At 41.1% G+C, this 25,788-nt stretch overlaps 1 protein-coding gene across 2 annotated transcripts in view; it reads left to right on the top strand.

The window, feature by feature from the left end:
- The window catches only part of RYR3 (ryanodine receptor 3), a 580,370-nt gene that overhangs the window by 140,495 nt on the left and 414,087 nt on the right, over positions 1–25,788 (top strand). For both annotated transcript variants that reach the window (XM_055363234.2, XM_055363233.2), the window contains exon 2: positions 25,350–25,469. In XM_055363234.2, the coding sequence (XP_055219209.2) occupies positions 25,350–25,469 (120 nt within the window). The remainder of the gene's footprint in view (positions 1–25,349; positions 25,470–25,788) is intronic.

Raw genomic sequence — 25,788 nt, forward strand, 5'->3', positions numbered from 1 at the left:
AATTTCAACTTACATGCCTTTTACAATGAGGTTAAATTAGAGCAAAGCAAATTATCTGAGGTTTTGTTTCAGACCAACCTGGCCTCAGTTTCTTCTCTCTTGTCTTGGTTCCAGTGACTTGAGGTGGCTGAGTCTTCCAGTGAGGGCCTCCGGGAGGATAAGCAGCCCCTCTCAGGAAAGCAGACGTCTGGCCAGCTGCTGGCCTCGAGAATATGAAGGCAGTTTGTGTTTCATGACTGCTTTTTGCTCCTCTCCCTTTTCCAGATCAGAGTCATGTTTCAGTGGGACTAAGAGCAGGATAATACCTTTTGCCCTGAGGCTGCCCAATCTACCGGTGAACAAGAATAGGACCCTGAAAGGGTGAAGGAGGCCAGTCATTTGTTCATGTTTCCCTGTGAGTTATAAAACACCCCCATCAGGGGAGACTATTGTAGACCTCTCAGAGAAACAGGCATTTCTGAAGAGAAAAACAAAGGCAAAGTCTTGAGAGTGAGATTTGAAGGTGGCTGAGCACTAACAAGGAAATGTACATAAAATTAAAAGTATGTACAAGAGTTTCCACAGATGGTGACAAAGTAATGATGCTTTTGCTGCTAGACCAAAGGCGAAGTTTATCCAGAAATAAACTTTAATCTGTATTTTCACTATTTCAGTGCATTTGGGCTCCTGGGGAGAAAACAATCAAAGAGTAAGAGATTTATGGTTTTGGGAAGCGGATTCTGGCCTCATTAGGTGAGGAGGCTGACAGGTGGCAGGACCTTTCTTGTGCAGTCAGCTCCTGAGGGTCAATGGCTCTGTCTCGGTTGCCCCTTGCAGCTGATTGGAAGTGGCTGCGGCTGCCTGGAGTGTGGGGAGAGAACGTGGTCACTGATTATCCTCGTCTTCCACAGGTTTAGAAAGGGAAGTGGTGCCACAAATGTCAGGTATTTGTGACGCAAGGGCCTGAGAAGTAGTCCCGGGAAGAGTTTCACTACTCAAAACTTGTGGCAGAGAGAGTAATTAGTTGTCTATTGCTGAGTGGCAAGTTATCCCCAAACTTAGCAACTTCAACAAATTTCTTACCCCAGTTCCTGTAGGCCTGGAATCTGGGTGTGGTTTGGCTGCATCCTCTGGCTGTGGTTCTCCCACAGGGCTGAATCAAGGTGTCAGTGTGGGCTGTGGTCACCTTAGTGCTCCGCTGGGGGAGGATCTACTTCCAAACTTACTCACCTAGCTGGGACAGACCTCTGGTCCTCATTGGCTGTTAACCAGAGACATCCATTCCTGACCACATGACCCCCTCCATAAGGCAGTGGATTCCACAGTGATCAAGCGAGACAGAAAGAGGGGTCGTACAATGTGAAACTCACAGTCTCCTTGTAACATAATCTTGGCGATGACATCATGAATCAAGGCACTAGGTCCAGCCCATACTCACCGGGCAGGGATTGCACAAGCGTGTGAGCTCCAGGAGGCAGGAATCACTGAAGGCTATTCAAGAGGTTTCTACATAACATAGTGTGAATGGGGGGCAGAATATTAAATATATTATAGAAATACATTTGTTTTATTAGTAACGCATTTTAAAACGTAACAGTGTCGTGTGTTGTCCGATGCTGAATATAAAAATAACACAAATGCCATAATGAAACCTGAAAGAATTCTGATGGTTCCTTTAAGTTTAATCAGATTGCTTTTTGCAATAACGTCAAGAGAACAGAAGTTTTGGCAAGGTGTATAGGGTAGGTCAGTCATTTTCGAGCATGGATCTCTTTGCTTCAAAGATGGTGTTCATGCTGGTGTGAAAGGAAGGTATTTAACCAGAGGGAAGCATAAAGATCCCCCAAATCCTGGGCGGGACTGGGAGGAGGGGGACAAAGGCAGCTGAGGAAGTAGAATAGGATCTGGATGAGGTGGAGAATACCCAAAAGGAAAGTTAAACCTAGTTTGAATTATTGCTTAGTGGCAGCCCTGCCCTTCCCTTCTAGAGGCAAAGTATCCATAAATTATCTGTTATCTCAATCCTGCTTTTTCCTGTCCTTACTGCGGCTAGAGCATTAATACCTAAAAAAAAAAAAAAAAGAAAAGAAAAAAAAAAAAGAGCCGACAACTGTGAGCATTAGCAGTTACAGTTCTCAAATGGGAGAATTCCAGGGGCATCCCTGCATGGCTTCACTCAGATACAGCTTAGTGGGCTCAGATGTCTGACCAAGAATCTGAGATTCTGTGGTGTCCTTAGAGATAAAAATCCTGCTAAATAATTAGTTCTTGAATCTAATGGCTGTACTTTATTTGGGAAAACAAGACTCTGATTGTGAGTTTATAACCATAATGGATTTCTAAGGCTAGAAGGCAGAGAGGGCAGGGACTGGATGCCACCAAGCCCCAGGCTATACACCCTGTAGCTTTGCAAGCAGCAAGACACTCCTGCCTCCCACCCTCATCTTAAGCTTCTCTAAGTCAAAGTTCTCCACACAGCAGTTTACAGAGCCCGAGGTGCTGAGACGAAACTGTTTGGAGCAGAGTGACGTTATCTATTCCTAGGCAGAGCTCCTTGAGCTCCTTGCACTTTCTGTTCTTGAATTTTTTGAGGGTTCTTTTTTTTTTTTAATACAATGTCAGCTTATGGGCTACGTATGTATCTTTTATTTACACTGCAGACTTTGCAGCATCCTTACCTTGCAGAGTACTGAGTCCTGGCTTCATGAATTTCATGTCAAGTAAATGGGTTTTAGTCATCCCTAGTTCACGTGCATGTGCCGAGAAAAAGGGGAGCTTCTAAAACATGTGCGCAAACCACAGGAAACAGTGCAATCCTGTGTGTCTCCTATTCCACTTACTCCTCAAGGCCCCAAGGTAGGACGCATGTTTGGTGGCTTTCTGGCTTACAAGTTCCAGTGCCCACTCCCATTCCCTCAGAGGTTTGCTGTGATCACTGAGGGAAGCAGAATGGAACATCCTGTGGTCCTTATTGGAGACTCCTTGCAGCACCTGAAACAACCCAATGTTGTTAGAGGCAAATCTGTGCTGGCAAACCTGGATCCTCATTTCATCTCTACCACTGTGTAGCTTTGGGTAAATGACAGATAGTCTGAACCTTGTTAGTTTTCTCACATGTAAAATGCAAATGAGATCATTGTCAGTGTTTAATAAAGTACTGTTTATAAAGTGCCTGGCACAGAGCTGGTACATAACAGGCACTCCATAAATGGTGGCTTCCTTCCACTTTCCCCCAGTAGATAGCAGTGACCTTCATTACCTCTATTCAAACGGGCACCCTGTTCTGCTCCTTTCTCTCTCTACCCCTTCGCCACTTATCTTTCAGGATATTAACAGTTCCCATTAGCTTAGCCTGATAGAGGCTGGACAGTATAAAATGAACGGATGAGAGTGACCACTGGCTGCATAGCTCTGTTATAAATTGTCGAGATTGTCTTGGAAAAGGAACCTAAATTTTGGGAAAAAAAAAAAAAACTGGGGAAAAATGTGCTCCACAATCATGTGAGTGAGGTGGACAAGCAGGTTATGTTAACTCCAGAATTATTAATGCATCAGTGAGGTCTGCAGCAGCATGCCAGAACTTGCCAGGATGGAAAAGAGGCTGGAAGACCTTCAGGTCACAGTCAAGTCCAGAGACAAGCCTAGTCCAGTCCAGACAGGAGTCAAATCCAGAGTGACATAGCAAGGAAGATGGAATCCCATGCAAATTGAGAGACTAAAAAAGTTGAAGCCTGAAAATTTGAGTTATTAATATTTCTGCTTTATAGTTTATAGGATGCATCTTCATGTATGATTGTTATTCTTCACAGTAGTCTTTGACTTGGTCATTATTAACTTCAGTTGATAAATAAAGCTCATAAAATTAAGGGATTTGCTCAAAGCCATGCAGCCAGTGAATAATCTAATCAGTACTCAAACCGGAGTCTTTGGAATTTCATTCTGGTGTCTTTTTAAAAATTAAATCACAATCACAGACTTAATCAAACTGTCTAAGGCACTGAAGTCTGGTTGAAGGCCAGGAAAGGGCCTCCATGCTCCAACAAACAGACATGATAGTGGGACAAGACTCTGGGGCCAGGCCATGTGTGTTTGCCTCTTTCAGAATTAAAATTGGTTCCAAAGCCTGTGATCCAGCCTTTCCTTTAGAGTAAGCTCAGTTATGGGATACAAATCAGGGCTGAAAGGGAATGTTTCTCATTGTTGGTTCAGCCCTGGTGATCACCCAGAGTGCTGCCAGTTCATTGCAGGACAGAAACAAGATATTTCTTTTTAACTTCCAACTTTCCAAAGCAGGACTGATACTGTGGCTTTGGATCGGTAATCTATCAAGGATAATTTATATTGCTTAGATTTAAAGCAGCATCTCAGTTGCCAGAAAAGCAACCAAAGAGAAAAAAAATCAGTCCCATTTCTTCTAAATCTTGGCTGCAACTTTAGAAATAATATGTCTATGAAAATCAGACTATTTATTTCTATTGTTATAAGGAGACATAGGCCATTGAGTATTGGTTATTCTTAAAGGGCTTCTTAAATATAATGATAGAATATTAACAAAATACCAATATCTATTGAGTACTTGTTAGATAGAAGTACTGTTTTGGAGGTTTTATATTTACTAACTCATCTAATCCTCAAACAGTGTGTGAATAAATTACTATTACTGTTTCCATTTCACAGCCAAAAAAATTGAGGTTTGAGAGGTTAAAAAAATTGCCAAAAGTTACATGGTGAGGTTCAGGGAGAAGATTCCAACCCAAACAGTCTGATTTCAGAGCCTGGTAGTTTTCACTACTCTGCTATAATGGATTTTATATGAAAATTAAAGTAGTGAAATTAATCAGTGAACAAGACAGACTTTAAAAACACCGTAATACTTTATTCCTAATTACAGAAAAACCTACAGCAATCTGTTAGGGTCAATGGAGGCTCAGTCTCTGAATGTTTGACCTGTCTGCAAGCAAATCTTCATACCAACATTTGCCAAAAGCCTCCTGGCTCCAGCCTTTCTCCTTCCTTTGAAGACTCCAGTGAGGTTCGATGCTCTTGAAACTAGGGTTTTTTTTCCTTAGGGGCAGCAGCCTGAACTGCAGGCCAAAGCTTCAAAATGGAATATAGTCAAGCAACAAGTTCTATCTCAAGGCTCAAGATAAACTGAGACCTTTATTAAATCATCCATTTGTTGGCCTAAGAACATTTGAAAGGTTAAGTGCTATATTAAAGTAAGATTTGTAGGAAAAAAATAAACCTTAATTACTATTCAGATGGCTTTTAGGCATTCTATGTCAATTTACCTCTGATTCTGGCCCAGATGTAGTTGATTTTACCAGCATTTTTCAGCTTTAAAAGTACTTTAGCTGCTTGGGGACTTTTGTATATTCTAGAGCAATCTCTGCATAATATTCCTACCATTGTATGTGGCTAAAGGAAACAACATTTGCTTCCATGATTGCCTGGGTGAGAAAGTCTTATATATTGATTGCTTGTCCATAAAAAAGCAGAAATATAAAATAAGACCTACAACAGTTCTGTAGGTTTGGTGCAAAAAGGAACAACTGCTGTAATATAGTGATGATTCTCCCAAAGAATGTATATCTGTATACAAATGTTAACTGTCTATTGTACCACAAAACCTGGTGTACTTGGAAAATATGCATGTGGAGTTGCATCGTCTTTGTGTTTCTGCAACAGTTGACACGCAGTTTCCTGATTTTTCTCTGAAAAGAAAAATAAGGATGTTTTTTCTAAAAGAAGTATTAGGGAAATAATACTAGTGTCTTCCTGTGTTTTCATATGGAGAAAAAAGTTAATTTACAATCAAGGAACCCAGACTGCACACAAATGATTAACCCTTTGACTCTGTTGGAGAGGAACAGTGAGTCAAACACAGCCTTTTCTTTTCACTGGGTCCTTTCCTAGGATCCAGCGAGTAAATGATTGACTTGTTTTGAATGAAGAATTGTTGAATTCTTGCTAGGTTGAGGCTTGGACAGTGGTACTGGGCCTGAAAATTGGCAATAGCTCAGAATCTAAGCAGACATAAGAATTCTGCGTGAGGCTGGAGGCTATCCCTCTGGTCTGTTCCTTCAGTGATTTGTGAGGTGGGAGGCTCACTTGACAAAAGTTTTGCGAAGATGCTGGAGTATTGGAAAACATGGCTTCTCTTGACATGGAGCATCCAGTAAAGAGAGAAATTGAAGACTAAGAAGGACTAATGGCACTCTGACTGAGAATCCCCAAACTAAAGTAACTGGCCAGAGGAAGCAGTTAAGGTGCTTGCTTGTAAAACTGTTTAAACCTGACTGTTATCCCACTGCAGGTAACACTGACCTTTTCTTTCTACCTACTTTCCCCATACAGTAGCCTGGACTAAAAAATAAAAACTAGAGGCTAACTTGTGAGTATATTGGTGGTAACATGCTGAGTTTAAACTTAAGACCCTGGCCAAGCTAAACTCCATCCATCATCCAGTCATTAAGCATTTACTGAACATATCCTCTCTGCTAGGCCTTATCCTCGGCATGGAGATGAGTCAGACACAGTTGCCATCTCCAAGGATGGAGGAGGCAGACAAGCGAAACAGCGGTTAAGGTAAAAGGTAATAAATGTAGTCCCAGAAGTATGCAGGGAGCACTATGGATGCACAATGATGGACCCTCCCAGATTAGATGATGTATATGATGCAAGCCTGAGAAAATGAGGAGTGTGATAGAGGCATGCATCCTAGGCCAAAAGAACAGCATATACAAGGGCTCAGAGATAAGAGTAAGTGTGGTACTGCAGCAATAGCTCCATAGCGCTGAAGTTGAGTATTTGGGTCAGGGTTGGTGAGGGTGGGTAGGAACTAAGGCTATAGAGAAGAGGGCAGGAACCAGATGAGGAGGAACTTGAACTTCAGCTATAAAACCTGAGCGTTACTGGCAAACTATGGAAGAGTTTTAAGCAATGTAGTGAGCTGCTGAGATTTGTCTTTTTGCATATCAATGTGTCTGGAGCAGAGAGGAGAGAAACAAGGCTGGGCTCAGTAAGGAAGCTATTGTAGAAATCCTAGGTGCCTAAACTAGGGAAACAGCAGTGGGAACGGAGAGAAGCAAAGGAAATTCTAATTGAATGTGTAACACAGAGCAGCTGTGGATGACTTCCAGGTCTCTCCATGGGTGTGTGGGTGAATGATGACACCTGTCACTGTGCAGGGAGGGCAGAAGAAACACCTGGTGGGAAGAAACAATTATGATGTGAGTTTTGGATGAACTGACTTGCAGTGTGTCGGGGCATCCAAAGGAAATGACCGGCAGCCTGTAATCTAACATAGGGTCTAGAGGTCAGATAAGATGTTTAGGAGTTATAAATAAAGAGATTTGAGTTAATCGTCAACTTGGATGGAGTCACTTAGTAAGTAGTGTGAGAAGAGCAGGGGCTGAAGACAGAGCCTGAGGAATTCTACCTCTAAAGGCACAAGAGACTGAATGAGAGGATGGGAAGCTTTTCAGGAGAGGAGTACGTGCCTTAAAGGCCAAAAGAAAAGATGGTTTCCAGAAAAATGAAGAGATTTACGGTGTCCCTTGTCACATAGGTCAAGTAAGACAAGGTCAGAAGATGTCCCTCATATAGGACAAATTGGAAGTTCCTGGCCATCTAAAGTGAAAGCAATTGGCTGCAGGAACAGACAATATCACACATTGTAGAACAAATGGATGCAGCTTTGTCATAGGAACAGAGCCCAAGAAACTTGGTCTCTGGATATTGGTCCTGGAAAAAAAAAGTATTAGATACAAATGTCTACCTTGTTAAAGAACAGGAAAAATATTTTATTTCCTATTTATTGCACATAATCCCACACTAAACAAAATGGAGGCAGGCTTAAGTGTATATGCAGCCACGAAGCTCAAGTCCATCAGTACACAAGCATCAAGACTCTAAAATTGGATAAATTGACCAAATATAACCTTTTGTTAATGACTGTTTTGTTAGATTGTGTTCTTACAGAATACTAATCACAAGACACTTTAAATATCCCAGAGAAGATAGTTCTGTATTCTGTGTGTGAATAACTGTAATCTAATCTTGAAAATTTATAGTAGTGTTTAACCCTCACTTTCAGTAAGTTCTTTCTCATATCTCATTTTGATCTCTTCTGCTATATTTTTAGGGCTAGTCTGTCTCATTCTCACTTCGCTGGATAATGGATGGTTACCATCTTCCATATATCAATCCTTCCCATACTTGCAGATGAATAATAAATTTCTTTTCTGCTTGGAATGCTCCAGGCTGAATAACTTCAACAGAGCCCAAATAATTAATCGTGCAGAATGCCAAGAGGATTAACTAGTTAATGGACACTGACTGTTTGTAGGCAGAGAGTGGGCAAGCACGTGATAGAGGAAGTTTTTAATCAGAAAAAGAAGTGTGCAAAATAGCATTACATCTTTTTTTATAAGCCCTGCTGTGTGATTGGTTGTCCAGGTTATCTTTTGGTGCTTTGCATGTGAATTTCTTCCCTTGCAAAGAGAGCAGTTTGAACTTCTGTCTTGAATTCCTGAGAGGTTTGGATTCAGTGGCTCCTGAGGTGCTTCACTCCTAAACACTGATTCCACTTCCACATAGACCATTTTTCCATCCCTTATCTTGGTTTGGAGGTTACATTTGCACAAAAGAACTTGATAATGACAAGCATGAGAAATGGGGCCATGAGCACCTTCTCAGGGTTTTGCTAGAGATGAGTGTTACTTTCACCTATTCCTGGTGAAATCTCTTGCTGTGTTGTTTCAGTGGCTCAATGCTGAATCAGAAATCATCAGAGCAACAATAGTTGCACTTGTATGATAAAATAGGGGCCATTCTATATCATTAATTTTCTTTATATAAAAGATGTGAATATTGGTGTTTAATTCTAAACTGACTTAGAGAATTAGAATCCAAAGTTATAAAGTCTCTCAATTCCTGGGATGATAAATACTGCATAATGACTAGAATTTTGTTTGTGTTCAACAAATAGGTAGCTACTTGTAGATGAACTATGGTTTTTTAAATGTTTGGAATACATGTAAATGTATTACTTGACATTGTATAATACTATTGTGTAACTATGTTTTCCCCAAATTTGGGGAAGAAGATTAAAATTTATTTCCCTATTTCAAATGGAAAAAAATGTGCCAAAAGAAAATTAAGATACATACATATTAGCTTTGAAACATTATTTAGGCATTCTGACTCCTGCCGCTGAGAAGGAAATGTGTTATTGTGGGGAAAGAGACCTTGATTCTTCTTGAAATCGGTATGTCGAAGAGATATCTGTACTCTTATGCAACACTATCTACAATAGCCAAGATATGGAATCAACTTGTGTCTGTCAGTGGATGAATAGATGAAGATAATGTAATGTATATACACAATGGAATACTATTCAGCCATAAAGTCCTGTCATTTGCAGCAGGATAGATGAGCCTGAAGGACATTATGTTAAGTGAAATAAGCCAGGCACAGAAAGACCAGTATCACACATATGTGAAATCTAAAGAAATTGATCTCACAGAAGTAGAGTATGGAATAGTGGTTACCAAAGACTGGTAAGAAGAAGGGGAAAGAGGATAAGAGATTGATCAATGGGTAAAAAGTTATAGTTAGGAGGAATAAGTTCTGTTCTATGGCACAGTAGGGTGACTACGATTCACAATATTGTATACTTTAAAATAGCTAGAAGAAAGGATTTTGAATGTTTTCATTGCCAAGAAGTGATACATGTGTGAGGTGGTGGATATGCTAAATACCCTGATTTCATCATCATACAACATATGTATTGAAACATCACACTCTACCCCACAAACTTGCAGTTATGTGTTCATTTCAAAAGTTAAAATAGTTTTACTTGCTGTCCTTTGAAGCTATCAGAAACTCATTCACACCTTGTCATGGAGCAGTTTGGGAGTGGATTGGGGAAAGGAAAATAAGGATCAGCACATTTCCTATCATCAGTAGTGCCAGGTACATTGAGAACATTCAATAAGTTCTTGCTGGTTGCTTGGCTAGTGTGATGGTTAATTTTATGGTGTCAACTTGACTGGGGTGAGGGATGCCCAGATAGCTGGTAATACATTATTTCTGGGTGTGTCTGTGAGTGTGTTTCTGGAAGAGATGAGCACTTAGTAAGCTGAGTAAAGTAAGAAGAGTGGTTGCCAGGGGCTGGGTAGGGTAGACAGTGGGATAGGAGGAGATCAATTACACTTTGTACTCACCCTCCCCAATGTGAGGGGGCATCATCCCATCTGAAGGCCTAGATAGAACAAAAAAGTGGAAGAAGGGCAAATTCTCCCACTCTCTGTGTCTTTGAGCTGGGACGTCTATTTTTGTCTGCCCTTGGACATTGGTGCTCCTGGTTCTTGGAACTTTGAACTCCAGGACTACTTATGTCACCAGCTTTCCTGGTTCTCAGCCTGCAGAGGCCATGTCGTGGGACTTCTCAGCTTCCATAGACACATGAGCCAGTTCTCATAATCTGTGTGTATATTTGTGTGTGTATATCTCCTATTGGTTCTGTTTCTCTGGAGAACCTTGACTAATACAGCTACTTTTCTTGTTTTAAACTTCTCAGTTCATTATAAGTTCATGATTCCCTAGTTCTGGAGAAGTCTGTAAGGTGTTTAGTTTCTCTTGATGATTCACTTAAAGCTGACCTATCATCTTCCTATCTAGTCCCTGTAGCCAGGGGAGAAGTCCTATGAGGCAGTATTATAAAGGCCTTGAGAAAAAAGAAACCAGGCTCTATTTTAGAGTAATGTACCAAATGAGGGACCTGCAAACAATAGCCTTTGGTGACTGGTGTTTTCTGGGGTCAACAATGGCCTAGCCTTTGGATTCTTGATTGAAAGGAAATGAAGACCCAATACCTGATGTTTCCCACCACTGTCTTCTTTTTGTCATATCCAGAACTCATTTATTTTCCCCTGTGATGTCGTGCCTGTATTAGTATATATCTACCAACCTTCTCTAACTTCCCCAGCTGTCACTTCTGACCTGAGTCAATGGAGGAGTCCTCCATCCTCACTGGTGTCTGTCACCTGGGAAGTGCTTCAATACCCGGCCCAGCATCCACCCTTCCCCAGAGATTCTCATTCATTTGGATTGGGCTAGGGCCCAGGCATCAGTATATTTTTACAGGTGCTCCAGATAAGTATGATGCTCACATATGGTTGAGCCCCACGGCTTCATAGCAGAGCTAAGTTTGTTCTTTTCCTGTAGACTCATCAAAAGGAGAACAATTCTGGTAAAAAAAAAATGCAGAATAAAAATGAGTTATATCCCTTCCTCACCTGGACAAGCAAGGATTTGTATCCTGGAGACCTGGGGTTCCCTTTTGCCCTGGGGTAGAGCTGAGACTTAATTCTCAAAGTCTCTTGGAGATAAAAATTCAAGTGATGTTAGTAAGATGTCCCTGAGGCTTGGACAAGTGGAGACCAAATAGTCAAACCCGGGAAAGCTGTGCTTTCTGGTTTAAGACTGGTGTAAGAGCACAGCAGGGCTTAATAGGTGGCAGAAACCTGCAACTCTGACCATTATTCTCTCCAGAAGACATAGGGTCTATGAGGACCAAGATGCTGGAGACCTGGGCACTGACCCTGAAGCCACCAAGACTTGGGGTATCACAGTCTGCGGCTGAAAATGGTGATGAGGTGGTAGACACCTGCCATCACATGGACCATGCAGGCTTGGACAATGGGTATCTTGACAGCAATCTTTAAGTGAAGACCAGCTGCTTTGCTCTAAATTTGTATACTATATAACTCTCCTGGGATTATTAAACAGTTCTAGGGAGGGGAAAGCTTCTCCAAACATGACTGAGGTTGAAATTATTGCAAGTGAGGATTCAAAGCCAGACATGATTATATTTAAAAGGAAAAAAGCAATATGATGAGGATATGGAACAAATTCTAGTCTCGGTTACAAAAGGAATCAAGCAGTCATGCTTAAATAAATTAACTGTATCTCATATGCTTCTAATTTTATTGGTTTTTAAACTAGATTTTGGTTTGGCTAAGCACTCTAAGAACTTTTACTGCAGTACAGGTGCATTTTCTGAGCCTGTTGTTAGAATATGCTCCAGAAATTTTAATGGCAGGGCATATGGTCAGCAGGTCAGCAGAGTGATTGGACATGGTAGGGGACAGAGAGAATGGCCCCTGGGCTTGAAGCTGTGTTTTCATTAGACTTAAGTTGGAGAAACAATTGGCTGTTCATATTTTATTTAAGAAAGGGAAGCTGCTCCTTTAACTAAAGCCTTCGGGCTGCAATGCCCACTGCTACACTATGAGTAAGAAGTTGAAAAACTAGTATCACTAAGTGGGAGTGGTGAGTGATGGACATATTGCAACTCTTACATTTGGTATGCAACTGACTGAAATGCTTCCTTCACAAAAGAGCCTTGTGTAAATTGGGAAGAACTTGAAGTTTGGAGTCACACAGAACTGGATTTACACCACTACTTACTAAATTTGAAGCTTTCTTGTATTCTGAGGACCTAGCGAGTCATACGGAACTGGATTTACAGCACTACTTACTAAATTTGAAGCTTTCTTGTATTCTGAGGGCCTAGCACTGCATGGTGTGTAATGGGCACTGAATAAATGCATGATACATTAAGGAATAATTAACAAAAGAAATCGCCGTCTTGCTCTGAGCGCTGACTTAATACGTCTGAGCCCAAGCTTAAGTGCCTTTACCTGTAAAATGGGCATAATGACAGCTATCTGGAACAGAATTTTTAGGAGTTTATGAACTATGAAGTACTCAAACCAGTGCCTGCAGGAGTCTTGGTAAATTTGTTTCCTGCTTGGCCCACCACTTCCCTAAGTGCTGTTTATTCCATGATTTGTGATAGGAACAGCCCCACTGTATCACAGCCTTCAAGTGTGGGAATTTGTGGCACATAATATCCACCTTTTTTTTTTTTTTTTTTTTTTTAAAGATGGAGTCTCGCTGTGTCGCCCAGGCTGGAGTGCAGTGGTGCGATCTCGGCTCACTGCAAGCTCCGCCTCCCAGGTTCACGCCATTCTCCTGCCTCAGCCTCCCGAGTAGCTGGAACTACAGGCACCCGCCACCACACCCAGCTAATTTTTTGTATTTTTAGTAGAGACGCGGTTTCACCGTGTTAGCCAGGATGGTCTTGATCTCCTGACCTTGTGATCCACCCATCTTGGCCTCCCAAAGTGCTGGGATTACAGGCATGAGCCACCGCGCCCGGCCTACTAATATCCAACTTTTAACCACAGACTAGACCCTGGGAACTAAACACTGAGTCCCACCACAGGAGAATGAGTTGAGGAGAATTCTGTCAGCAGAAATAGGCTTCACTCCAGTTTCACGGGTACTTTGTCTCTTCACGAGGCAATGTCTTATAACCCTGGACAGTGTCTGGTTTTGATTCTACTTTTAGATACTTTGGGTTCACAGCTTTTTCTTCTATTTGACCCACAATTCTAATCTGTTATTTCTCCTAACCATTATTTTAATTCAATGAGTACTTTCAACATGTTTTCCATATGATCGGTATTAGGGATACAAGATAAACAGATGGAGATGGCCAGGATATGATCCTCGCCTTCTAAGCGTAAACATTCTGGTGAGAGGGGAATTAAATAAGAAATATAAGACTTGCAACATAAAGGGATAAGTTTTCCAATGGAAACATTTACTTACAGCAGCTCAGCCTAGGGCAGAAAAGTTGTCAGGGAAGAGAAAGAAGTAGCCCAAATATCCGTGTGTTCTTTCTGCTGTCTTACTCAGATTCTTCTGGTCCTGAATTATGTCATCATCTCTGCAAACCAGTGCAACCCCAAGCCTGTCCGAGCTTAATGTATAAGCTGGGCTCTTTATCCACCTGGAATGTGACCTCCATGAAGGTGGATGCCATGCCTGCCTTGTTCACCACCATATCCAATAGCATAAAACAAATATTTCTTGAATGAATGCATGATTTAGTTCTGAATGGAGCTGGAAACAAAACAGAAGTTTTATGTTTTTTGGTTTGTTTGTTTAAGAAACTAGTCCTGGACAGGACAGTTCAGAGGGCTTATATGTTCCATTAAATTATGGAAACACTTATTTTGCCTGTAAGTGACCTGTTTTCAAAGATTTGACCTTCTAAAAGTCAGCCCATAAATTTCATTAACATCTACTAACTTTATAGAGCATCTTTTTTTGAAAAAGGTAGTGTTCCCTGGTTATTAGATTTTGTATGGAAATTGCTGGATGGTTTGTTCTGACAAATTTACTGACGTCTGTCAGTAAATTGCAGTGAGTGTGCACATAAAGGATATTCAAAGAGTATCCTACATGCCAAGTATTTTAGTTTTGTTTACTTTTTCTACAAACGTTAAAGGGGAAAATCCCAGAAAGCACCCTGTATGAGGCACTACAAGTAGAAAGAATCTCAATAAATTAGTTATTTCCCAAAAACAAAAGTGGATGTGCTGTGGCCTTCTCCCCTGAGGATAAGTATTGTTAGAAGATCTTGCTAAAAGTAGGTGGGTTGTCGTTGGTCAGTTGTATGGCCCAGGGAAGACATTATGTCTTAACACAGTAGCCAAGGATTCCAGAACCAACGATAAATAGGAAGATAAATTGACTTAAAAATAAATAATATATCTAATGACATACAAATGCAGATACCATAGATCTGATAACATACAAACACAGATACCATTGCACAATTTGTCAGGATCTCCCTGCTAGTGCCATGGTGGCCTCAGACTTAGATGCTCTTCTGTCTCTTTGGAGCCACAGTGCTTAGATTGCATCATATGATGGAGACACAGCCACAAACTCATTAACATTTATGATGGAAATATGAAAAGTTAAAGTGTCCTGGTCATATGTCCTTCTTCAAATAAGGTTCAGGTCAGGTGTAGTGGTTCACACACCTGTAATCCTAGCACTTTGGGAGGCTGATTGCTTGAGCCCAGAAGTTTGAGACCAGCCTGGGCAACATGGCAAAACCCCGTCTCTACAAAAAAACACAAAAATTAGCCAGGCGCACCTTGCCTGTAGTCCCAGCTACTCAGCAGGCGGTGGGAGGATTGCTTGAGCCCAGGAGGTCGAGGCTTCAGTGAACTGTCATCACACAACTGCACTCCAGCCTGGGTGACAGAGTGAGAACCTATCTCAAAAAAAAAAAAAAAAAAAATTTCAGAACAATGTTAGAACCAGAGACCAAAACTTTCCTGCCATAACTTTATTACTGACCGTTGCTACCTCTGAGGTTAGAGAGTAAAAATTATGATTTGCTGTAGTATTTGAGATTTCTTCCATTCATTCTTCTCCATGGCTGTTGTATCCAAAGAATAATGAAACCAAAGGAGTGTGTGCAAGCTTTTGGGTGTGGTCACTCACCTGCTGTGTTCTGATTGAGTGGGAGAGATGTATCCAGAATATCAGTGTTACCATTTTATAGAAAATCCTTCTGTGGGGCCTGAAATTCTCTGGGTAGCAACTAGATCATTATTTTTCCAACCTATGAAAAAAGAAAACTTAAACAAATGGATTATTATTTCTGGAGAAAAATGTCATAGGTAATAGGTCACTGCATTCTTCCATGTTACATAGCAGCATGTTCTGCCTGAGAGAGAATTAATTGCATATGTAAACCCTAATGCCTGCATGCCGCTACATCTCCCTAATTAACTCAGGGAAAGGCTTTCTCCTTTGCTCTCCCTTGCAAGTTTTATAAGAGATCAAGCCATGGGAGGCTGAGTAGCTTTTATGGTCAAGCTCCAACCTCTGCCTTCTTGGTAATGGGAAAAGTTGTAAAGAGGAATTACAACAGTCCTCCCTGTTGCTGGAGCCCAAAGGGTCCTGTAAGCTGTGGGTGCCTCTTTTGTCAGTCCCCATAAGCAAACAATTCCAGCTGAGACCAAAGACTGGACACTTTCAGCAAAAAGAATAAAAGAATGTAATGAATTCCCAGGTTTTTTGGGGGATTACTACTTAGTAAGAACTAAAATGACTAATATTTCATTCAGTGACTCTGTAAGTGCCTACCGTATGCCAGGCACTGTTTCAGGCATTGAGTATACAATGGTGAACAGAATCATATGCATGAAGGTTACGTTCTAATGAGGAGGAGAGAGATTAGAAATAAACCTGTATTGTTAGGAGGTAAATACTAGTTGGAAAAGAATATTAAGCAAGATTGGAAATGCAACATGAAAATGGAGCTATAATTTTATATGGTGTGATCAGGGAAGGCCTTTCTGACAAGGCAACATTTGAGCAGACACCTAAAGGAAGTGAGGGAGGGAGCCCTCCAGGTATGTGGGGGAAGAACATCCTGCATGAAGGGAACAGCAAGTACAAGGTTTTGAGGGAGGATAATGCTTCAAAAACTTGAGCTCTAAGGATAGGACCAGTATAGTTAAAACCAAGCAAGCAAAAGAGTTACAGAAGAGAGATTGATTGTAGGGAGGTGGAGATATATATATATATACATACACATATATGTACATTTATATGTATGTAAATATATACAAATATAGATAATATGTATTTAATATATAATGTATATAATGCATTTCCTATATAATATAAACAATATTTTTAATTGATATATTTTTATTTAAGGTATCAACTTGATGTTTTGATATACATTGTGCAGTGATCACCACAATCAAGCTAATGAATATTTCCATCACCTCACATACTTACCTTTGTGTGTGTGTGATAACACTGAAGCTCCATCCTCTTAGCAAATCTCAATTATAAGATAGAGTATTGTCAACTAGAGTCACCGTGCTGTACATTGGAGCTCCAGAACTTACTTACCTTGTATAACTGAAACTTTTTACCCTTTGACCAGCATCTTCCCACTGTCCCCACCCCCCTGTCTCTGACAACCACCATTCTACTCTGCATCTATGAATTTGACTATTTTAGATCCCACAAAAAGTGACATCATGCAGTACTTGTCTTTCTGCACATAGCTTATTTCAGCTAGCATAATGCCATCCAGGGTCCAATAACATCTGTGTTATTGCAAGTGACATGATGCCCTTCTTTTTAAGGCTGAATAATATTTCATTGTGTGTGTGTGCCACATTTTGTTCATCCGTTCATCTGTCAATGAACATTTAGGTTGTTTTTGTATCTTGGCTATCGCGAATCTGCTGCAGTAAACATGGGAGTTCGATATCTGTTTGAGATACTCATCACATTTTCTTTGGAGATATGTATATATACATATCTGTATATCTATATCTATCGATAGATATCTATATCTATATTCAGAAGCAGGATTGCTTCATCATATGGCAGTTATATATTTAATTTTTTGAAAACCCACCTTGCTGTTTTCCGTTAACTTCTGTACCAATTTCCAGTCCCACCCAGGGAATGGCTTTCAGTGTACATCCAGCACGCAAAGGTTCCCTTTTTTCCATATGCTCACCAACACTTCATAGCTTTTGCGTTTTTGGTAATAGCCAGTCTAACAGGTTTTGCTTTGCGTTTCAAGATGGGCATTTTTTAGGACCTTGTAGGCCATAGTAAGATAAGAATTCTGCCTTTTCCTTAAGTAAGATGGAAAGTGATTGGAAGCTTTCAAGTCGTGAAATGATGCGATCTCAGGTTTTTAAAAGACTCTGGCTACTGTGTGGAGGACAGCAGTGAGAAACAAGTTTGGAGGTGATTACAATAGTTGTGACAAGAGATGATGGCTGAGCTAGGTGGTGGTGGTGAAGAGGATGCAAGATGGTACAATCACATATATTTAGAAAGTAGAATGAGAAGAATTTGCTGATGGTGTGGATGTGAGGTAAGAGAAGGAAAGGAATCACATGACCTCAAGATTTTTCTCTCTTCCTCCCTTCCTTTCTTCATCTCTCCATCTCTTCCCTCCGTTCACTCAAGCAACCCCAGAGAATAGAGTTGCCAATGTTCTGAAATAAAGAAAACTACAAAAGGAACATATGTGGGGAGATACTCAGAAATCTGATTTTGGATATAGTAAGCTTGACATGCCTATTGGACATCCAAGTTGAGATGTTGAGTAGCATTTGGAAACACAAGTCGAGTTCAGAGAAGAGGTTTAATGTGATGGCACAAACTTGGGAGTCCTTAAAATACACTTGTTTTTTAAAGCCATGTAACCAAATGGAATCAAGAAGGGGAGAGTACAGGTAAAGAAGAGAACTCTGAGGACTGGTCCTGGAGCACCACTGTAGCAGTAGAGGGAAGAAAATGAGGAGAAGCAACCAAGGAGACTGAGTATGAGGTGCCAGTGAATAGAAAAAATAAAATAGTATCCTACAAGCCAAATGAAGAAAGTATTTTAAAAAGGAAAGATAAATAAGTCTGTCAGTTTGCCTCTTGGTATCCTGAAATTTCCATTTTATTTCATTTTTCAACAACAAGTAGTAAGAAACTGGAGATGGGTAGCTTTCACTAACTTTTGACACATTCTAGGACAATAAGAAGTACTAAAGGGATAATAAAACCAAAAACCAAAACAGTAAGTTGTAACAACAAAACTTCAAACATTGTTGCTGGAGATACAATGTCTGAGAGGTGGACACTGGATGAGTTATTCTCCTTCAATCTGTAACCTTTATTTTCATAATGTGTGCAAAATGAGATTAATAATATTTCTACGTCTCATGGGTCTATTGTAGAAGCAAACAGGGTATCATAGATTCCTTTAAGAAGGATCTTTATTTTGGAATTTTTATACATAAGCATATTTGTTAATATAAGTAGTCGTTTTCAGAACATACGATTCTTTCATTGAATTCACAAATATTTGTGCTTTTTCTATTCAGTTCCAGGTACTATTTTAGGCACTGAAGATTCATAGACAAAGGAGAGGCTCCTACCCCTAAAGATCTTAGAATTGAAGGAAGCAAATAATCCAAATGATTGCTATTTAGAACACACAAGTAAACGACCTTGTCATTCATTCTTGTGAAATAATCTGTGTGTAGTCTCATCATTCCAAAAAGCCCATTTATTTTTCATTTAAGAAAGGCTTTTGGGCAAAGTCTTAGAATAAGTGCACAGCCATATCTTTCATATATTTAGAAAGTAGCTTAACTTTATCAGTTCCCTAAGTGCCTGATGTTTAAGATGAGTAGGTAGGAAACATCTTCCCTTTTAAAGCAATACATCGTTATGGATTTTCCTCTGCAGTAATAATGTCTGCACTTAAACATGAAATCTGCTGGATGGCACTCTGTCCCACGTGCTCCTGGTCATGAGCTGCTCAGTACCAGTGATTTGCAGATCTAACTATAGGGCTGTCATCAGCTGCCTGGTGATCTACCTTAAATAGGGCTGTCAGCCATTTTGTTTTGTTCCAGAGAGTTCTTCACAGATGACCCGTAGAGAAGCGGGGAGAGCCAAGGTTCCCCAGCCATCAGCTCAGAGCCAGCAGAGATGGCTCTCTATTGTTCTGGCCCTCAGGCTGCGAGCCAAGGTATAAGAAAGAAAGCTGTAAGGATAAAATAGGCAAGATCCATTCATTTTCAAGTTCAAAGTTCTTTGGCCAGAGGACGGTAGAAAGAACTTGACTTTGTCAGAGATGACCTGTGACAATGTGAAATCTAAGCAAAGAGAGCCAAAGGCTGTATATATCCTTGTTCAGGGACAATCACTCAACACCACCACAAGCTGAATCTATGACAGGAATAGCTGGCGTGTGTGAACCACATAGCTTGGAGGGAGGCTGACATATGATATACCTTGGATTTTCATTTTTCTCCCTTTGCAGCAAGTTTTGGGCTGAGGTTTACCCCTTCTAGTGTTGCAATCATGGGGAATAGAGAAATCTTGTTGTATTTATTTATTTATTTTAGCACTCTGGCTGCTGTCTTTGGCCTTGTGCTCTGTGATGTGGTTATGTTTCAATGTGGTTTGATCATGTGACAGGGCTGGGAGCATCTATTTTTGTCCACACCATCACCATGGGCTTTAGAATCAGACAGACATGAATTCATACCTATTGCTAAGGTCAGTCTCTTAGAGTAAGAGAGCCTGTTTGGTGCCATGGTAGAGAACTGACTCCTCATTCAGACAGTCCTGGGCTTAAGGTCTGGCTCTATCACTTACAAGCTGTGTGGCACTGGGCAAGTGACTTAACCTTTCTGTGCCTCAACCACTTTATCAAATAGAGAGCATATTAGCACCTACCTGACAGGATGATTGAAAGGATTAAACTGAGATGCTATAACATGGTAGCACATGGTGACTGGCCATTAAATATTCACTGTTATTAAATGTACCTAACCCCTCTGAGTTTTGGTTTTCTCATTCTTAAAGTGATTGTGTTGTGAAGGTTAATTTAATCTAGGAGGAAATGTCAGCATAGTGTTTGGCACAGAAGTCCAGAATGAATAGTTGATATCATTATCAATAATAATAATTAAGAAATAGAAGCTATGGACTCCAAAGCCTCATTGTTTTATTTTAAATGCCAGCATCTGTTCCCTTTTTATTCAATTATTCAGTTCTGACTCATCAATGAAAATGACCCTGTTATGTGGGTGAAAGTAGGGAAATTTCTTGTAATCCGAGTCCATATCCCAGTTAATTAACACATTTTTACAAAACACATGATGTTTCCAGCTTGGATGGGAAAGCAGAAGTTTTCTGCTCTAATAGAGTTTATAATTAAATAGGGTTACAATGTAAAAACATACCCATTCTGTAAATTATAATTGGGTGCATAATAGACATTAGATACCACAGTGGTGAGTATCATGATAGGCAGAAATGTGAATCAGATGTGATCCTGCCTTTGAGGGGTACAAAGTCAGCTGGAAGTAGTGGTAGCAAGTGCATCAATATAGATTGCCTGGATTAGATACCAGGCTCTGCCCCCTGCCACCATGAGACCTGAGGCAAGTTACATAACTGCTCTATACAGGCTTTCATTTGCAAAATGGAGACAACAATAGTGCTTACATAGTGTTGATGTGAAGCTTAAATGGGTTCTTGTGCGTAAAGCATGGTGCCTGTCACGTAGGGATCAGTAAATGTTGACCATTTAAAAACATATAGTGGGGGAGAAGGCATGCATGTAAGTAACACTGCAAAAAGTATGGTGATACTGCTATGGAAATTCAGAGACCAGAGAGGTTACTTGGGCTTCATAAAGGAATGTGGCATTTAAACTAAGCTTAGAAGGATAGGTAATATATGGACATGGAAAACTAGGGCAAATTAGGGCAGCTTTTCAGAGATTTCATGATCAAAGGCATGGAAATAGGGAAACCCAACGCTACAGGGAAGAAGTTAGGTTGATAGTTTGGAAATGTGGAGGCCTCAGATACTAGTTCAGGAAGTTTATGTTTTTTGAGAGTGCCATTGAGGATTTTCAGCAAGAAAATAAGGCCAGAGCTATGCCTCTGGTAGCAGACTAAGGAATAATGCTTTGGGTCAAATAATAGCCTTGTCTTGGTCTCAAGACCTCCGGTCTCTCCTTCTGCTGGCCCATTTGCTGTGATACAGGAAAAGGGGAGGACTTGGAGATACGAGATAATGATGTGTAAGCTGAGGTTGCCCAGAGGTTGGATGTGCTCTTGACAAACTTGGGGAATATAAAAGGATAGGTAGACTGAAAAAGAAGCCTTTCAGGGACATGTTGATTTGAAGTGTTGGTAAGTCTGCAGGTAAAAATAGATGGAGGTTTGGAACCCTTGGGTACCACCAGGTTGGAGGTACAGACTGAGTAACAGCTCCTCAGAAGTAAAGCAGGAAGCCTGAAGAATGAATGAGATTGCCAAGGGAAAATGACAAAGACCAATCGTTGAGCAGTCCCTTATATTTAGGGATATCAGAAGAAAATAGAGATGGGAAGGATCCAACAGAAAGGTGGGAGCACTAGAAGAATACAGAGATGAATACGGGAATGGAGGAGTTTCAAGAGGGAGCATTTTAGGGAGCCTGGGCATGACTTATTTGGGAGACAGTAAGGCAATAGGAATGAAGGAGAGACAAAGCTAGAGGTGTCAGGTAGAACTCAACTGTGGGGCACCTGAAATCCAGGCAGAGACAGTTTGGCTTACTTGGTATAAAGCAGGAAACCTTTATGTGATCTTAATGATAGTATTTCCCGATGACTAAAGAGAATCATATTCTTATCCTAAAAGACAGAGGCTGGGTTTGAAAGGTCTTAGTGTCCCCCCAGCCCCCACCACCATTGCTTATTATTGCACCCTCTAACTTAGTACTTTCTTCTCTTTATTTTGTTTCTCTTTCTTTTAAAGATGGGAGATATGGTTATTTTATATTGACAGAGTTGCATCTGCTGTGAGGCCTACAAAAGGAAAATTTTGTGGTCTTGTTCCAGTGAGATAGAGTTGAAACAAGCTGAAAATAAGTTACCAGGAAATCATACATTTATAGTGGCATAAAACCCCAGAGTTGTGTTATTTTCTCTATCAAAAAAAAAAAAAAAATCAACGGTCCTCCTTGAAAAAGAGGAAATAATGGAGATGAGAGCACTTTCTAGGAACTGGAAGTCTTGATAAAATAGAGCAAATCTAGTAAAAGTAAGGAATGCGAAAGCAAGAGGGAAAATGGATCTGTAAAGGTGGATAGTCCAGTTCTGTATTTTAGAAGTGGGATCATTCTAGGTTATGACATGGAAGGTTCATGATAGTGTGCTACCAAAACAGGGTGGAAATCATTAGGTCCAACTGAAGAGTTTTTGCACGTGGGTAGAACAGTAAGGTCCAAATTTGGCATCGGGACATGTGAGAAGTAGGCAGACTTCTGGGAAAAGGAGATACAAAATGTGGAAGAATTTGCAGCCTTCGAGTAAGGGTGCTTCCTTGGAAATGACATCCTTCAGCAATGCCCAGATCTGATTTAAGCAAAATGAGAAAAAAGGAGGGAGGATAATTCTAGGGGAGAAAGTGCAAACCAGTACAGGGATGAAGAGAAAGGCTTGTGTTCTAATTGGAGAGCTTGTGTTCTGTATTTTACTCAGGAGCAAGAGGAGTAATCAGATGGGCTGAATTAACTCATCTCATAATCCCAAACAGAATTCAGTGCAAAGATTTCAGTGTCAGGCACTCAAAGGCTCCAGATGTCTGTCTATTGAAGGTTTATGGAAATAATTGCTGCTATATGAAGCAAAGGCAGGTGCAGGCTGCCACTCCAGGTGGTGTCTGCAGCCAGGTCAGCATGGTTGAGCAGAAGGTTCCAGATAGAATGTGGGAAAGAGTAGAAATCGTTTGGAGAAGCATCAATTTGGCCCAGAATCCCATACCCATCTGTGTGTCACCAGAGCCCCAACCTAGGAACACATGTGTGCAGGGCTGCTGTTCTGCAAATTGCTATTAATTAAATCATGGCAGGTTATTGCATTAGTTTCTTGGCAGCTTGGGATGTGACTTATAGGATGGGGAAATTTCAGAAGACAAATAGGGAGACCCCAAGGCAGCTACTGCAAGGTCAAAGCCTTGGTGGTTTGGGCGCCTGGGGAGTAGAAAGGGAAAGAGAATTGAGATCTTGAAAAGAGAACCTCAAAGGCACACATTGATGGGAAAACTGTCAACTTTCATGCCTTTGTAAAAAAAAAAATCCATAATTACACTTCTTTGATTTCTAAATGCCTGAGTTTTGTTGTTGTTGCTTTAGTGTTTTGGGGGGTTTTAAGTTTTGTTTCTTTTTACTGGTTAACTGTGGTGGGGGAGACACATAACTATTTCTCAATAGGGGGTATTCTTGATTTGGGTGTGAAAGTTAAGTTTTGAGTACTACCTCTTGCATTGCTGATGACTTAACTTCCATGGCCCCTGCTTTCCAACACAAGCAGCACATCTCAGTCATCTTGGCAACTAAGAGCCCCTCACCACCCGCCCCCGCCCACCAATGCCATTAGGAGGATCCTAACGCCCCTGGTTGATACAGGATCTAGGGGCACACTCCACCTGAGGAAAAATTTCACTCTCTTCAGAGATTTCACTAAACCCCCACTTTCAAAGCAGTGATATTCTGGAGTTTTCTTCAGTCTCAATTAAAATGAAGACCATGAATTCTGATTTTACTATAAGCAAAGACTCCTGAATTTGTTTCTGACTCAGTTAGATAATGAACAGTGACATTTCAGTGCTAGTAAAACTGTGGAGCTATGTTTTTCCACTCTTCGTTTCATACATCTACAACTTGTGGCTTCTCGCATTCCCCTGTAGCCCCTCACCTATCTCTGGGCACAAGCAGATATCTTTGTAGGGGTCTGTTAATCGTGAATTGCTTCGCACTGTCACCAGGTGGGACCATTTTATTTTTTTCATTTCATAGGCACATTCTAGACAAGTTTAAGAAAAATGATTTCTACTTAATCTGCCTTTCCAACACTCTGGTGACACTTTCCAACAAGACAGTCTCTGACACTGAAGGACATGGAGGTGAGATGGGGCGATGGATGGCCAGACGCTCAGAAGGAGGGAGGCTCCAGCTGGCTCCCCCAGGTCACTTCTGTAACTTAACCACACCTGGAAATCTGTTTGCTGCTTGAAATCCAAAGCTATGTGGTGGTGACTAGGGAGCATGGCCTGACAGATAGGAGGGGCAGGAATGGAAGGATTAGTAAGGAAACTGTTTTCCTCTCCACCTCAGGGAGGGTTGTGCAAGAAGTGAATGTTTTGGTGTAGATGGAGGGCTGCCTCTTTTCCAGGGCCTCTGAACTTTTAGGAGGGCTGCTTTTGGGATTGATATTTAGGAGGGAGGTCTACTCCTTGAGAATTCAGAGCAGTTCTTCTACTTGACCTTCAGTTCCTCCTCCTTTTACCTGATCTTCAAGGCATCTTTAATCTTCCTTTTCTGTGAGTCTAAAACCCATCTCCTTCACCCTCCATATCTTCCTCTACCATCTCTGGCAAATATGTGGCCCACGACATACACTGCCTTCCTCCAACAAAACATACTTTGCCTCTTCCACAACCTGAAACCCCAACACTTTCCCTCCACTCATCCCACCTTGCTCTGATCTTGTCTGTATTCTCTGTTCCCCTCAATCCTATCTTATTGTTTTATTCTATATTTGGAGAGATTGCATAAATTTGCTTTCATATTTGCCCAAGTGTTGAAATCATCAGCTCACCTAGACCATATGCTTTGCACAGCTCTCAGAAGTGAGGCCTTGGCTGTATGTGTACTTGCCCCCACTGACCTCACCCCAGGATTAAGTGGAGTTCTGACTCATGGTAGATGCTCCGTGATGTCCTGTGAATAAAAAATCTCCTTCCGTAATCAGGTTTAAAAATAAAAACAAAAAGCACGTGGCTGTCAGGGATTGGTGGCTTACCTGACTCAGGTACAGGAAGGTGACTCGGGGCCTGGCTCAGCAGTTCCCCTTACTCATGTTTGGGTCTCTCTTCTCCCGGCAGGAGGATGAAGTGGTACTCCAGTGCATCGCCACCATGCATAAGGAGCAGAGGAAGTTCTGCCTGGCAGCCGAGGGACTTGGGAATCGCCTGTGCTTCTTGGAACCCACTTCAGAAGCCAAGGTGAGATTGATTGTCCGCCCTGCACCTTCCTCCCCCTTGGCATCTGACAAAGTCATTTAGGGGAGATACTGCTGGGAGATGGTGATGAGGACGACATTTGAAAGGACACATTTATTTTTTAAATGGGAAGCAGATCTGGTTTAAACCATAACTTTCCACAAGCCTAGGAATCGTCGATGTAGGAACCCAGAGCACTATGAAGAACTAGAGGTGCTTTGCCTGTCAGTGTTGTCCAGGACTCTGGGGAGGCTTTGAGCTCACTGTCAGCGCTGACCGAGGAGGTCTTAATGCTCCCAGAATGCCTTTCTGTTGCTGTTAA

The sequence above is a fragment of the Gorilla gorilla genome, chromosome 16, assembly GCF_029281585.2.
Source record: "Gorilla gorilla gorilla isolate KB3781 chromosome 16, NHGRI_mGorGor1-v2.1_pri, whole genome shotgun sequence".
NCBI lineage: Eukaryota > Metazoa > Chordata > Mammalia > Primates > Hominidae > Gorilla > Gorilla gorilla.